Source organism: Xyrauchen texanus, chromosome 21 (genome assembly GCF_025860055.1).
Source record: "Xyrauchen texanus isolate HMW12.3.18 chromosome 21, RBS_HiC_50CHRs, whole genome shotgun sequence".
Lineage (NCBI taxonomy): Eukaryota > Metazoa > Chordata > Actinopteri > Cypriniformes > Catostomidae > Xyrauchen > Xyrauchen texanus.
In genome coordinates, this window is record NC_068296.1 from 36,785,469 (window position 1) to 36,799,014 (window position 13,546).

Here is a 13,546-nt window from a genome sequence, read left to right on the forward strand (position 1 = left end):
GTGTTGTGTAATGTCAGGAGTATCATATCTTAACATATATTATCATGAATGTCAAGTATGAATATCAAGGACTATTGTGAATGTCATGTAATGTTAGTTGTTATGCTTTTGTAATGCTTCTTCAGCATTGTAAGCCTACAGTGTGTCATGAGTGTCATAATGTTATGTATCTAATTAATATTTATGAATATCGTGTACAGTACAATGAATGAATTACGAGTGATGTTATACATATGCAGTTAAACTATGATTAGTATGAATTGTATTTAATGTTATGCATGTCATGTCTATGTAGGCTATTACAATACATTCATTGTCATGACTGTAGGCTACTGTAATATTATGAATGTCATGTCATGTGTTTTCGGAACACACCAATCCCGCGCGTGCGGGGGAGTTGGGATTCCCTGCGCGTGACCAGATTATAGTTAGTGGGAATTTGACGTCAATTCCGCTCGGACTGTGTGAAATGAAACGCAATAACGTAATCTCTCTATTATTCCCCTGAGCTATGTGTGATTTGTAATCAAACGGGACGGCACTGTACACAGACCGCAATACCCTCTCCGCTCACTGATCAATGGCCGTGTGCGACAGACGCGTCACACTCGTGCGCGAGCCACAAAAACAATGAAGTTTTTTTTTAAAGCCCTAGATGTACACACAGTAGAATGAGAGCGCTGGCACATTTGAGATGAACGCTTCATATGTTTCCTCCACAATTTTATTAATATTATGAGTTTAAAAAAAAGTGAAAATTCTCTCATCATTAACTCAATCTCATGCCATCCCAGATGTGTATAACTTTATTTCTTCTGCTGAACACAAACAAAGATTTTACAAACAAAGTGAATGTTGGCCAGAACTCTGAAGGTTCAAAAAAAGCACATAAAGGCAGCATAAAATAAATCCATAAGACTCCAGTGGTTAAATCCATGTCTTCAGAAGTGATATGATAGGTGTGGGTGTGAAACAGATCAATATTTAAGTCCTTTTTACTATAAATCTCCACTTTCACTATCACATTCTTCTTTTGTTTTTGGCGATTCAAATTTGTTGTGCATATCGCCACCTACTGGGGAGGAGGGGGATTTTTATAGTAAATCAGGATTTAAATCTGTTTCTCACCCACACCTATCATATCACTCCGGAAGACATGCATTTAAGACATGGCATGAATTACTTTTATGCTGCCTTTATATGTTTTTTGAATCTTCATAGTTCTGGCCACCATTCACTGGCATTATATGGACCTACAGAGCTGAGATATTTTTTATAAAAACCTTCATACATGTTCATACACATCTGGGATGGCATGAGGCTGAGTTCATTTTGAGAGAATTTTAATTTTTGTGTGAACTGTCTCTTTAAACAATAAAACCACCGTGGATTGATGAAGATTTTTGCCCATTAAATATTTTACGTTTTAAACACCTTTACCGGTGTCCTTACCAGTTTTTACCAGGCTCTTGGTGGCTTCCAAATGGCTTTACTAAAACAGTTATACTGTAAATATAAATCCGTTTCTGCATAATTATTACTAAAAGTCTACATTCTTTTAAAAGTGGGATGGGCTAGGTCTAGGAACAACGTTGCATTTTACATTTTAAAGAATTACATTTTAAAGAAAACATTCAACGGCTGTATTTTCTAGTTGGTGTATATCTATACCTGCGTTGTCGCGAGGACGCAGCACGCGCGCCGCTGCGGTGATCGTGCCGCGCGCTCCCGTTTCAGCAGCATCGGCAGTAGGTGGAACGCATAATCCGCTCGTTAATGTTGACAGTGTTGCGACACGAGCGATTTTAACTGACCTATGCAGGGCATCGGCCACTGTCACACACATTTCAGCAGAGCCTGTGTGTGTTTAATCGCACGCTGTGTTTTAAGAAGCGGTTGTACGGCGGTCAGGCCGGACGCAGGAGAATGGGATTCCCGGTGTAGATGGAGAGAAACCAAGCGGGTGGAGAAGCGGTGCTGCTGTAAATAATTCAACATCGGCGCGTTCAACGAAAATGCATCTGCACCAGGTGCTGACGGGGGCCGTTAACCCGGGGGACTGCTGCTACTCCGTGGGAAGCGTCCACGACGTCCCTTTCACGGTGAGTGAAATAAACCTGCGCGGCGCGTTATTTAACGCGTGTGTGTGAAGATGCGCGAGAGGGACGCGATCGGCGATAAAGCGAGACGTTTCCTATATGCAGCCCTTGGGCATCATCATCACTACCATCATCATCTTCATGACGCGTGCATGGCTTCAGTGTGCCATCTGTCATCTTTTCAAGGTTATCCGCGGTGTGTGTGTGTCCCTGCTGATCAGGAGCACGCACACACCTGCGGTGTCTCTATCTGTGCAAGCTCTAACATGCACGACTGAATTAATGCATGACATGCAATGCAAGTTTATAGCTGCCCTTTAATGCTCAGGCATGACGATGCATACATGAGAGGGATGGGGATATTTGCTCAACCTAGACAACCACATAGTATCATATTTTTGGTGCACCATAAGAGCGTAAATTATTTTGGGGCATCAAAAGCGCACATAAGAGCGTTCTACATTCACTTATGATGCCCAAAATGCAGCGTAGGAAGGTTGCTGCTTATTAGGTTTTGAGACGCAGCCATTGTGGTTGGATGTTTAGCCTATCAGCTGTGCGCACAATGACGTAACAAAATACAATTGACAGGCAAGCCAGCCTCTCTCTAAATTAAAGAGCTGATCACTGCATGTCATCATGGACAAACATGACATAAGACATGGTTTGAGAATATTTAGCTCAGTGCACAAAAACATACCTAAAAATTTAGTACATTAATTGAAAATATTAAATCAATATGCATTGGCAAATTACTAATATGCATGAGCTGTTTAAATGCTCCATCAAGATGATGCATGAATGAAGCCCATTGGGTGATATTGTGTCTCATAACCTAGTAAGCAGACTTTGGATGTGCCGATATGATGCTCAAAAATGCTGTCTAGGTTGGCACCTCATTGGGCATTGTGGCTGGATTTTGATCCCATTCAGCTGTACACAAAGTGACTTCACAGAGTACAGTTGACAGGCCATAGTCTCTCTGATTTAAAGAACTGATCTGATATATCCCTAGTTCTAGTGCTAGAAATATATATATATATATATATATATATATATATATATATATATATATATATACATATATATATATACATTTATATATCATTGATCATAAGCCTATTATTGGCATACAGTCCACAGCAATGGGGTCTACATTTTGCAGCTGAGTTTGTCAATCTGTCCGAGGTAAACTGAAGTGTGTAGACTAATTTCTGCGCCACCGAGTCGCAAGAATAAACATTGTTTTCAAACAGATAGTCCCATCCCCAACTCATGCCATTGGTTGAGTAATTGTTATTGTAAAGGTTCTAGATGGTTCACATTTATATTTAGTCATTTAGCAGATGCTTTTATCCAAAGCGACTTACTAATGAGAAACATATTCAATTTGTCATACAAAACTCAACAATATCTTCAGTATTGCACTGCCAAGTCTCACAGTGGCTGGAGTAATAAATATGCTAGTGCAGAACAAATAGACAGACAAGGAATTTGTTTTGTTTATTTAATTGTTAATAGTACATGCATTAAGTGTGGATTGCTTTTAGCTTTTTCTTGAATGCTGAGTTCGTAGCAGCAGATTGCGTGGAGTTTGGAAGCTCATTCCACCACAGAGGAACTGAGAGTAAATTATCATGAAATGGACTTTGTTCCTCTTTGTGACGGGACCACCAGGCGATGCTCGTTCATTGACCTCAGAGAGTGAGTTGGGACATGGACCTGTAGGAGTGAATTGAAGAGGGTGGGTGTTTCCATTGAGTCAAAGCCTTAAATTTGATTCAGGCTGCTACTAGGGTGAAGTGAGCTCTCTGTGGTTGGTTGAAGACCAAACGCAATGCAGCGTTCTGGACCATCAGCAGTAGTTTAATCGTACTAGCTGGTAGGCCGGCCAACAGGGCATTACAGTAGTCCAGGCTTGAAATGACTAGAGCTTGGGCCAGGAGCTGTTTAGCATATTCAGACAGGAAAGGTCTGATTTTCCTGATGTTGTAAATTGCAAACCTGCAAGACTGAGCTGTTGTTGAGATGTTGGAAGTGAAGTTAAGCTGTTTATCCACCACCACTCCCAATTTCCAGGCTTTCTTGGTTGGCGTTAGCATAGCTGAACCAAGATGAATAGAGAGGTTGTGATCAACAGGCGGATTGGCTGGGATCACGAGAAGTTCTGTCTTGGCGAGGTTGAGCTGAAGGTGACGTTCCTTCATCCAGGCCGAGATCTCAGAGAGACAGGCAGAGAGATGAGCGAAATAACATGTAGAGGTAAAGCTGCATATCATAGCACAGAACAGTGGTTAGCTCAAAACAGAGCACCACAGGGACACCGTTTTTACAGTTAACCTAAGAATTGCTTACCTGTACAGTAGTTGTCTCTGCATAGGATAAGAGAAATCTGGGACATAATCTTAACTGCTAGGATTAGAAAAAATATTTTGACACCAAAAAAGTTATACACTTCAGCTTTAAGGGCTGTTCTCATAGGACACATTCTTTGTTCAATCGGTACACATGTCAGAAGGACACTGGTTTTTAGCTTCTCTAGCCATAAAAGTTGTGTTTTTAGGATGCTGTGCAAGTTTAATGAAGTTTGAAAACGTGTCTTGAGACCACTGCACTCTGCTTTGTCCATCTGTTTTTTAACAGCTGTCGATTTGTTGCCCGTACAGCTGGAGTTGTGGTAACTATCGCCTGCTTACTGTGACTAGTGAAAATATAATGGTGGTACTTTAAGCTTGAATTGCTCAGTTGGCTTAAATGTTTTTATTGCAGAATTTAGATATGGTCAGGAGTTATTTTGAATTGTGCTACATTTTAAAATCGACATGCGTAATATTTATTTACAATCCAAATACTAGACCGAAAAAAATGAAAACTTTTTATAAAGTGTTACCAAAATTACATTAAAATTACATTAATTGTGAATTGCTAACATTTATTTGTCTTGAAACCGTCATAAATAGTTCTGTTGTCAGTATTAAAAGGTCATTGTGTCACACTGGTAAGCAGTAAAAACCATGAGAGCATCACACACAGTAGAGCTTCTTTAAAAAAAAAATAAGAAAAATATATCCATTACAAGCTCTAAAACTGCTCCAGTGAGTAATATCTATGATTTGTTTACTGTTTTTGGCGCTGAGATGAGTGACTGAGATATTGAGAGCACGCATGTTTGACTGACACAGAGAGCGCACATGTTGAAGACAGTAAAGCAAAAAGCACACATGAAGGCTCAAACAGTCTCTATCGCTCCACACAATGTCTGATTGTTACATATACTCAGATTTGTTTTCGCATGTTTATTTGTGTTCATTAATTTTTATATCCGTTAGCAGCCTCTTTATCCTTTTCCTGCTCATTGTGCAGCAAGACAGAATTACTACCATAATGACTTTAGAAAATGGGCAACTTAATATTCATACACGTGTAATTTTTACATATTTTAAAAACAAAATGGTATATTCATGTGAATTACATCATGTCTGAAAGTTTATATTTGTGAATGCTTAGAATTGCCAACATCTCAACCTCCAAAGGCCACTCTGTCAAGGGTTGAGCAAGTGCTCATTCATTAGAGTAACAGTGTACGTGTGATTCTTTGCGTGCTGCAAAAAAGATCGGCCCTAAATCTAGGCACGATCGGCCGATCACAGATTTAAGAAGAAGATCGGCCGATTTCGATTGGTGCACCCATGGTCAAATCTTAGAGGGAAAAATGCAACCTCTCAATGATTATTGAAAGTACAGCAACATACATTCTTAATGATTATGTGAACACGACCACTTCCTGGTTTCAATGCGGGATACGAACCTGGGTCTTCCACAGTGCTGGCGCAACGTGCTTCAGGTCGCACCACAAGGAAAAGTAAAAACATTGGAGCCATTGCAAAAATGTCTGGTAGGAAATAGCACTTGCAAAGTCCTATTCAAGGCAAGTCTTGAATAGTTAACTTGGAGGCCATCTTTGGAACACTCCCAGGCAGCTATTTTTCTGGATACAAGCAAACAAATACTGTTTTCCTGACCGGTCTAAGGTAGCTGATGCAAATGCACATTCTCGAGTTGATTGACAGGACATGTCTTTATATAAAAGATGATTGGCTCTTTTACCTTTAAAGTGTAAAGTTCTGTTTCTACATCTGTCATATTGGGTTCCAATTTCTTCCATTAATTTTAATGCGTCTCGGGTGCTTGTCAGTGAGTCTGCATATTGTGGCCAATCCTTGTGAACCGGAACTCTTGGAAACAACATGTCGATTTCCCATGTGGTCAAGTTGGTTTGCCAGCACTCTCTTTCTGTTCCCATGATTCTTTTAAGTTATTGTGAAGACTGGAGTGATTAGTGCTGTTTTTAGAAGAGGAATAACAGAGGAACTTGCTATTGACCCATAAAATGATTTTTCAACCGATAGTGTATTTTACCGATAACGAAGATGGTGATAAAGACAGATAACAGATTAATCGGCTGATAGTTTTTAATATATATATATATATATATATATATATATATATATATATATATATATATATATATATATATATAAAAAACTCAGTCTTTCCTTACTATGACCAATAGTCTATATGGTCAAGATGACCAATTACACCATTTTAGGGTTTTTATTATTATTCATTACATTTGAAGTTGGAGACACAATGTACAGTATGTGCTGACGGGGTACATTTCCAAATAGTCCCATTTTTCTTTTTATATATGCACTTTAATTAAGAACACTGATTAACTAATCAAAAAACCAAATGTGCATTGAAGTTGCTCTATCTATAGACTTCTCCAGCGCTGGCCACATAGGGGAAAAAAAACTCTGATTCATCAGACGGTCATAACAGGGATTTCATGAAGCAAAAACAAGAACCGAAACCTGTAATTCATTCTGAATATTACTCTGTGGTCTAAAACAAGTTCTGCTTTGAAAAGTCCACACACAAACAATTTTGAAATGATTGTTTGTAATGCAAGTATCATGTGTTTGGGCATCTGTGCGTGTCAGGTGTTGGTGAATGGAGGGAAATGGACTCTGTTGTTGCCTAAAATGGTAGGTGACATGAAGTACTGGTGGGAAGTTGTCTTGTCCTGCAGTATGACATACTGAACTCCATTTAAAACTATGCATACAACTTTTATGACCTACATGGAATATTTTTACATTTAAAAATTAATTTGTCACACTGCAGGACCATTTAAAATGAATTGGCGAGCAGAACGTGTTAAAAATGATGGAAAAAATATGTAGTGGCCAGTTACAGTACCAAAAATATAAACTTGTCCAAGGCTCAACAATAAGGATGGCCCAGTGAGTTGACACAACTGTCATGGGCCCGATAAGTACATGCGTGCTTATGTTCTAACAATATGTTTGTCTTGTACAGCCTTGCTTTGCAAACCTTAAGTTTTTTTGATTCAGTGTACTAAAATTGTCCATTGTTATGATTACTGCTGATTTGTCACTTGAGGTGTAGCAGGCTAACGTAAAGTTTTGTCAAAATTGCAAGAATGAAGCTGGAGCGAAGCACAATTGACACTTTTTTGGCATAATGTTGATTTACCACAAAAAATAATCACAATAAGGCACTTACCATTCGCAGGAAGTGAATGGGTCCAGTCTGTAAACGCTAAAATACAGTTTCAAAAGTATATCCACAAGATACAGAAAAGTAATTACAACCACGTATTAGTTCTATCCAATACCAGGATTACAGGGTTTGCTTGTCATGGCAACAGAGTTGTAATATTGGATAAGTTACGAATTTCATCATACTACAATCATTTATAATGTTTACGTCTTGTGGCTATACTTTTGATACAGTGTAAATTTTAACGTTTAAGTATTGGCAACATTCATTTCCATTGTAAGTGCCTCACTGTAATAAATGAGGGACAAATCAGTTATTTTCTGTGGTAATCAACATTATGCCACAAATGATGTCTATTGAGCTTAACTTGTATTGAACCCGGAATATTTTTTATGTAATAGATCATGGGTATGCATCAACTACTCACAGGCAGTTCCTGTTGGACCTGTTATGTTGCAGACTTAGACACCTCTAGAATAATCTCATCTCAGTTCCCATGCAGTTCTGCATGTGACCAGGGAATTTCTAGAACCCGATCTGAAAATAGATCTGTCAAGTGTGAAAGTGGGCATAGAGCTGCTCAGCAGTGGGTTTGTGAGAGCTTTCAGTCTCACTCTCGGGGTGTCAATCCTTTTGCCGTTTTTGACATCTTGCCTGTGGCATCAGCGTCACGCTCGCCAACGGAAATTGCAAACACACAGGGTGTCAAATGAGGAACATCTTTTATATCTCCTTTCATTTGTCTCTCGCTGCTGTGTGTGAAGCTGTAGTGTTTTCAGGCCCATGGGATGGTGGGCCGTCGTGTCAGAGTAGGAATGCTGGTTGTCATTAGATATGGCATTTAAACACACCCCAGCGCAGTGTGTCTGAATATGTTACAGTCACGCCATCCTCAATGCTGACACACATTTAGAGTTCTACTGATTCCTCCTTGCAGGGATTGCTGGGATTATTAGCCAGCAGGAGTTGGGGGTGGATCATAGCGCAAGAGGGTTTTAATGCCCTTTGCATTTATTTTGGTGCTGTAATTTTACTGAAATATGATTTCATCAGTAATAGTAGCATTCAGTGATACTTGGGGCATAAACATACTCTACACAAATATGCAAATGCTTGGTCAACGTATTGCAAGCAAGTGGTTGCATTGTAAATACAGTACAAGCTGAAATATGTACATTTTTGGATGCTAAATCTGTTTTCTAATATGAACCGTGTCGACAATAAGTATGGCTGTCATGATTATAAAATTTGGCTGATGAATTGTCAAACAATTAATTGCGATTAATTGTCTGTTTCAGGACTTTCACTATAATGCGATTAATTGTCTGTTTCAGGACTTTCAGGATTATGATGGTTAATTGTCAAACAATTAATTGCGATTAATTGTCTGTTTCAGGACTTTCAGGATTATGATGGTTAATTGTCAAACAATTAATTGCGATTAATTGTCTGTTTCAGGGCTTTCACTATAATGCGATTAATTGTCTGTTTCAGGACTTTCACTATAATGCGATTAATTGCCTGTTTCAGGGCTTTCGCTATAATGCGATTAATTGCCTGTTTCAGGGCTTTCGCTATAATGCGATTAATTGCCTGTTTCAGGGCTTTCGCTATAATGCGATTAATTGCCTGTTTCAGGACTTTCACTATAATGCGATTAATTGCCTGTTTTAGGGCTTTCACGGGTGACGATTAGGCCTAATTGTTAGACAATTAATTGCGATTATGCTGAATATTTGTCTGTTTCTGGGTTTTCGCAATTATGCGATTAATTGCCTGTTTCAGGGCTTTCAGGATTATGATGGTTAATTGTCAAACAATTAATTGCGATTATGATGCTTAATTGTCTGTTTCAGGACTTTCACTATAATGCGATTAATTGCCTGTTTTAGGGCTTTCACTATAATGCGATTAATTGCCTGTTTTAGGACTTTCACGGATGGCGATTAATTGTCGGACAATTCATTGCGATTATGCTGAATAATTGTCTGTTTCAGGGCTTTCGGGATTATGATGGTTAATTGTCAAACAATTAATTGCGATTATGATGATTAATTGTCTGTTTCAGGGCTTTCAGGATTATGATGATTAATTGTCAAACAATTTTGCGATTATGATGAATAATTGTCTGTTTCAGGGCTTTCACTATATTGCGATTAATTGCCTGTTTCAATTATATAAAATACTGTATATTGTGCAGTATTCAGTAAGTACTGTAGTAAGGTCATATTACATTAGTCATGGCCATTATCTGTGGTATTTGACAGCATGCTACATATTTAGTTCCTTGACATTCAGCTGAAAAAACCCTGTATTCTTTTATCATAATAGCTGTGCAGCTGTTGTAGTTTATCTGTGGCTGTGTAATAGAGTATTGATGAGGCATGTGAGCTCAGTATAGGGTGTAGAATAGCTGATACTTTACAATTTAAGACCTTTTGCACTTCGAACGGTGCAGTTAATGCTAATCAGTAGCTGCTTAACAAAGAGGAATAGCCCTTTATGAGCTTAAACCTTTGAGTGGGCCTTGTCTTGATCTCTGAAGAGTATTGTAATCACTGCACACCTGTCAGATTACACACGCGGACAAGCACGCTGAGCTGAATCAGGCAGGATGAGTCAAGCTGTCTTCTCCAGCAGGATCATGTTCTCTGAGTTTGATGAATGATGCCTTGCTTGAGCCGTGTTCAGTCTCATAGCGCAAAGGCACGTGAATGATTGTCTGCACTCAACACACACACTGTGACACATGCAAAGATGACCTTTATGTTGTTTCCTAATTTTGATTCAATTTAGTCCAATTAAATTAAATTCATTTCAGTTCATTTAAATTCAGTCCTATTCAATTTGGATAAATCAATTTCAGTCCAAAGCAATCCAATTCAGTAAAATTCAATTTGGTTTTGTTTCCATCCAATTTAGCTCAATTCAGTTCAATCAGTTTAGTTTAGTTCTATTCAGTTGTTCACTTTACTTCAATTAAATTCACTTAAATTGGCTTCAATGGGTGTCATTTTAAGCTCATTTGCTTTCAGAGCCTCTCTGCTGCTTCACATAAATAAGTCATAGAGAGGATGAGAACGCACACACATACACAAGGGGTGCAGCGTTTAGCCATTCAGTCTGGACTGATTAGTTGCTCATGGCAACAGTGTGTGTGTGTGTGTGTGTGTGTGTGTGTCTGTGTGTGCGCTTGCGTGCTTACATACTTTCGTGTGCGTTCAGCATTAGTGCAACAGTAATGCAGTCAAAGACTGTTGTCTATATGGTAAACTAGGGATCTGCATACTGCGCATAGTGTATACTGCATACTTCTTTTAATAATAATAAGAAATAAGAAACAATACGCAGTATGCAATGATAAATGTTTCAAACGTGACCTCATCGTGTTTTATGTTTAATTCAGCGAGTCGCATCCAGTTACTATCTATAAAATAAAGTTATTGTGCATGTTAATAAAATGTTGTGTTTGTGTCTGGTCAATTAATGAGTCAAGATTAAATGCTGAAAATCAAGATTTTTCTTCATTCTTCACACTGAAAATGAAATGTCAAGTCAAGCACATTCCATTGTGGGATGCAATATTGTTTTGATACGTGCTATGTTGTGTATATTGTGCACAGTATACACATTACATACTGCCAAAAATAGACAAGTGTAGTATGCTATTCTAAATATACTGAACATGCCAGAGACACAGAATAGAGTTGAACAGAACATCTGCAGTAGATCTGCTCCAGAAGGACATGTAACCCAGATAAATACGAGATGCTTCAGTAAACTTATTTAGATCAAATGGGCACATCTGTTTGGAGACCATCATCAACAACAGACACGTGAGAGGAGAACGCTACTGTGTGTGTGTGTGTGTGTGTGTGTGTGTGTGTGTGTGTGTGTGTGTGTGTGTGTGTGTGTGTGTTTAGAGTGGTGCATATTCTTCATGCACTATGTAGAGCAGCTCTGAATTATACCGTACTTATTACCGTACTTTCCTCTGAATCTCTCACCAAATCTTGCTGGGGGAGGCTGTGGATATGTGTCGTGGAGGTGTTGATAAGAGAAAGAATAATGATGCCATCTTTGATCAAGTGTGGCAATACCTGTAATATTAAGTTTCTATTTGAATTATGGTCTATTGGTATTTGATTCTTGTTGGAGTCATTCATACCAACGGTTGAGGATCAGCTTTTATGGTGGAAAAAAAATAAACTTTGAAGCGGTACAAGAAACTCTGAAGATTCTCAGACAAGTATGTGCATTAAATCTCTTAACGGGGCAGAGCATATTTTATACAAATCCACCTTTCACCACTTGTTTTTCTGAGTAATAACATGTGAAACGATAAAACTGTGATAGCCTTTATGTAGATTCAGAGTTTATGTGCATTATTCTAAAGCCGTAAGTATTTGTTTCTATTTAAGCTCTGGGCGAGTGCAAATGTTTTTTGTAAACAAAATGTTTACTGTTATTTTTTAAATGTTTTAATGAATGTTGTTAATTGAACTACTTTCCCAAAAAGAAAAGTAACAAGTTAGCTTATTTTGAAATGTTAATGTTTGAGAATAAAACGAACTCATTCACTCAGGTGTCATATGTGTTACTTTAACTTACTGTAGTCTTCAATTTACGAGTAATCGATTACAAAATTACTCAATATTGCCCATCTCTAATTTGGACATTATGTTCAGGACAAATAGAGAAACCCTAAGATAATTTCTTAATAATTATGACTCAAAATTCATTATATATATATATATATATATCTAAAAAATTTAATTACTGGAAAAATTATTTTTAAACTTTTTTGAAGTTGCGTACACTCATATATCCAAGGTGCAAGGAAATGAGTTAAATATTTTTTTACTTGATGGTTACACCACTTGACATTTTTTAAATATGTCTAATTTTTATCACCTCGGACAACCTTGTTTATCAATGACCCGGTCATCAAATTTGGAATCTATCTTTCTTTTGGGGTTTTTATTTCTTGAGTATTTCGCAGATTTTATTCATTTTTTTTATTCAATTATGATATGCAGTTCAGTCAATATTGTATGTTTTGCACAGGCATAGCATAAGTTAGCTAAATTAGTTTTTTAGTTTGCATCCTGCCATTGTGTAAAGTCTTCTTAGTGCTTATAATATTACATTTACAACATGTCTTTGTTCCCAATAATCCAGATAATAATAGTCAAAAGTGAAATTATTTGCATTCACTTTAACTCTGATCTAGAACCTTAATCTGCAAGTGATTATTGGACATTCTAAAATCCTGTTGATTGAATGAACTGTTGTCTTTTTGTTCAACTTTTGATACTGTAAGATATTGGAATGGCATGAGTTGTAAGTGTTTGCATGATTGAATAAATTGATTTCTCTCTTTTTATGCAGGCGTATGGTTCAGGATGTGATATTGTGATCCTCGCAAGTGATTTTGAGTGTGTTCAGATCATTCCTGGAGCTCAGAACGGGAACATCCAGGTGGGCTGTGTGGAATGCTCTCAACTGCTCGGACGGGTAAGAACAAACAATACATTTACATTACATTTACATTTATGCATTTGTCAGTGGATTTGTGCAAATTAGGAATACTTCAACAAAAATACTTCAACTTCATCCATTCCTCAAACACTTCACACTTCCAACCCTCTACGTCTACGATCATGTTGGAGAAAGAATCATCTTTGGCTAGTAAATTTTAGTTTTTACTCGCCAGACTTTTGACAACATAGAAGCGTAATGTAACTAAAAAAATATATTAAGCAAAAAAGAGACATATATTCATGCAATATAGTATATTGTTTTTTAGATTTTGCTTTATGATTTTAATCACCTTTTAGCTTTTTAAAAATGTACAAATT

The 13,546-nt window shown here is 37.6% G+C and overlaps 1 protein-coding gene across 4 annotated transcripts in view; it reads left to right on the forward strand.

Annotated features, from left to right (window-relative positions):
- The first annotated feature begins 1,760 nt into the window (after positions 1-1,760).
- The window catches only part of dmxl2 (Dmx-like 2), an 85,469-nt gene continuing 73,683 nt past the window's right edge, over positions 1,761-13,546 (forward strand). For all 4 annotated transcript variants that reach the window (XM_052151956.1, XM_052151958.1, XM_052151957.1 and 1 more), the window contains exons 1-2: positions 1,761-2,102; positions 13,077-13,202. In XM_052151956.1, the coding sequence (XP_052007916.1) occupies positions 2,016-2,102; positions 13,077-13,202 (213 nt within the window). In that variant the 5' untranslated portion in view covers positions 1,761-2,015. The remainder of the gene's footprint in view (positions 2,103-13,076; positions 13,203-13,546) is intronic.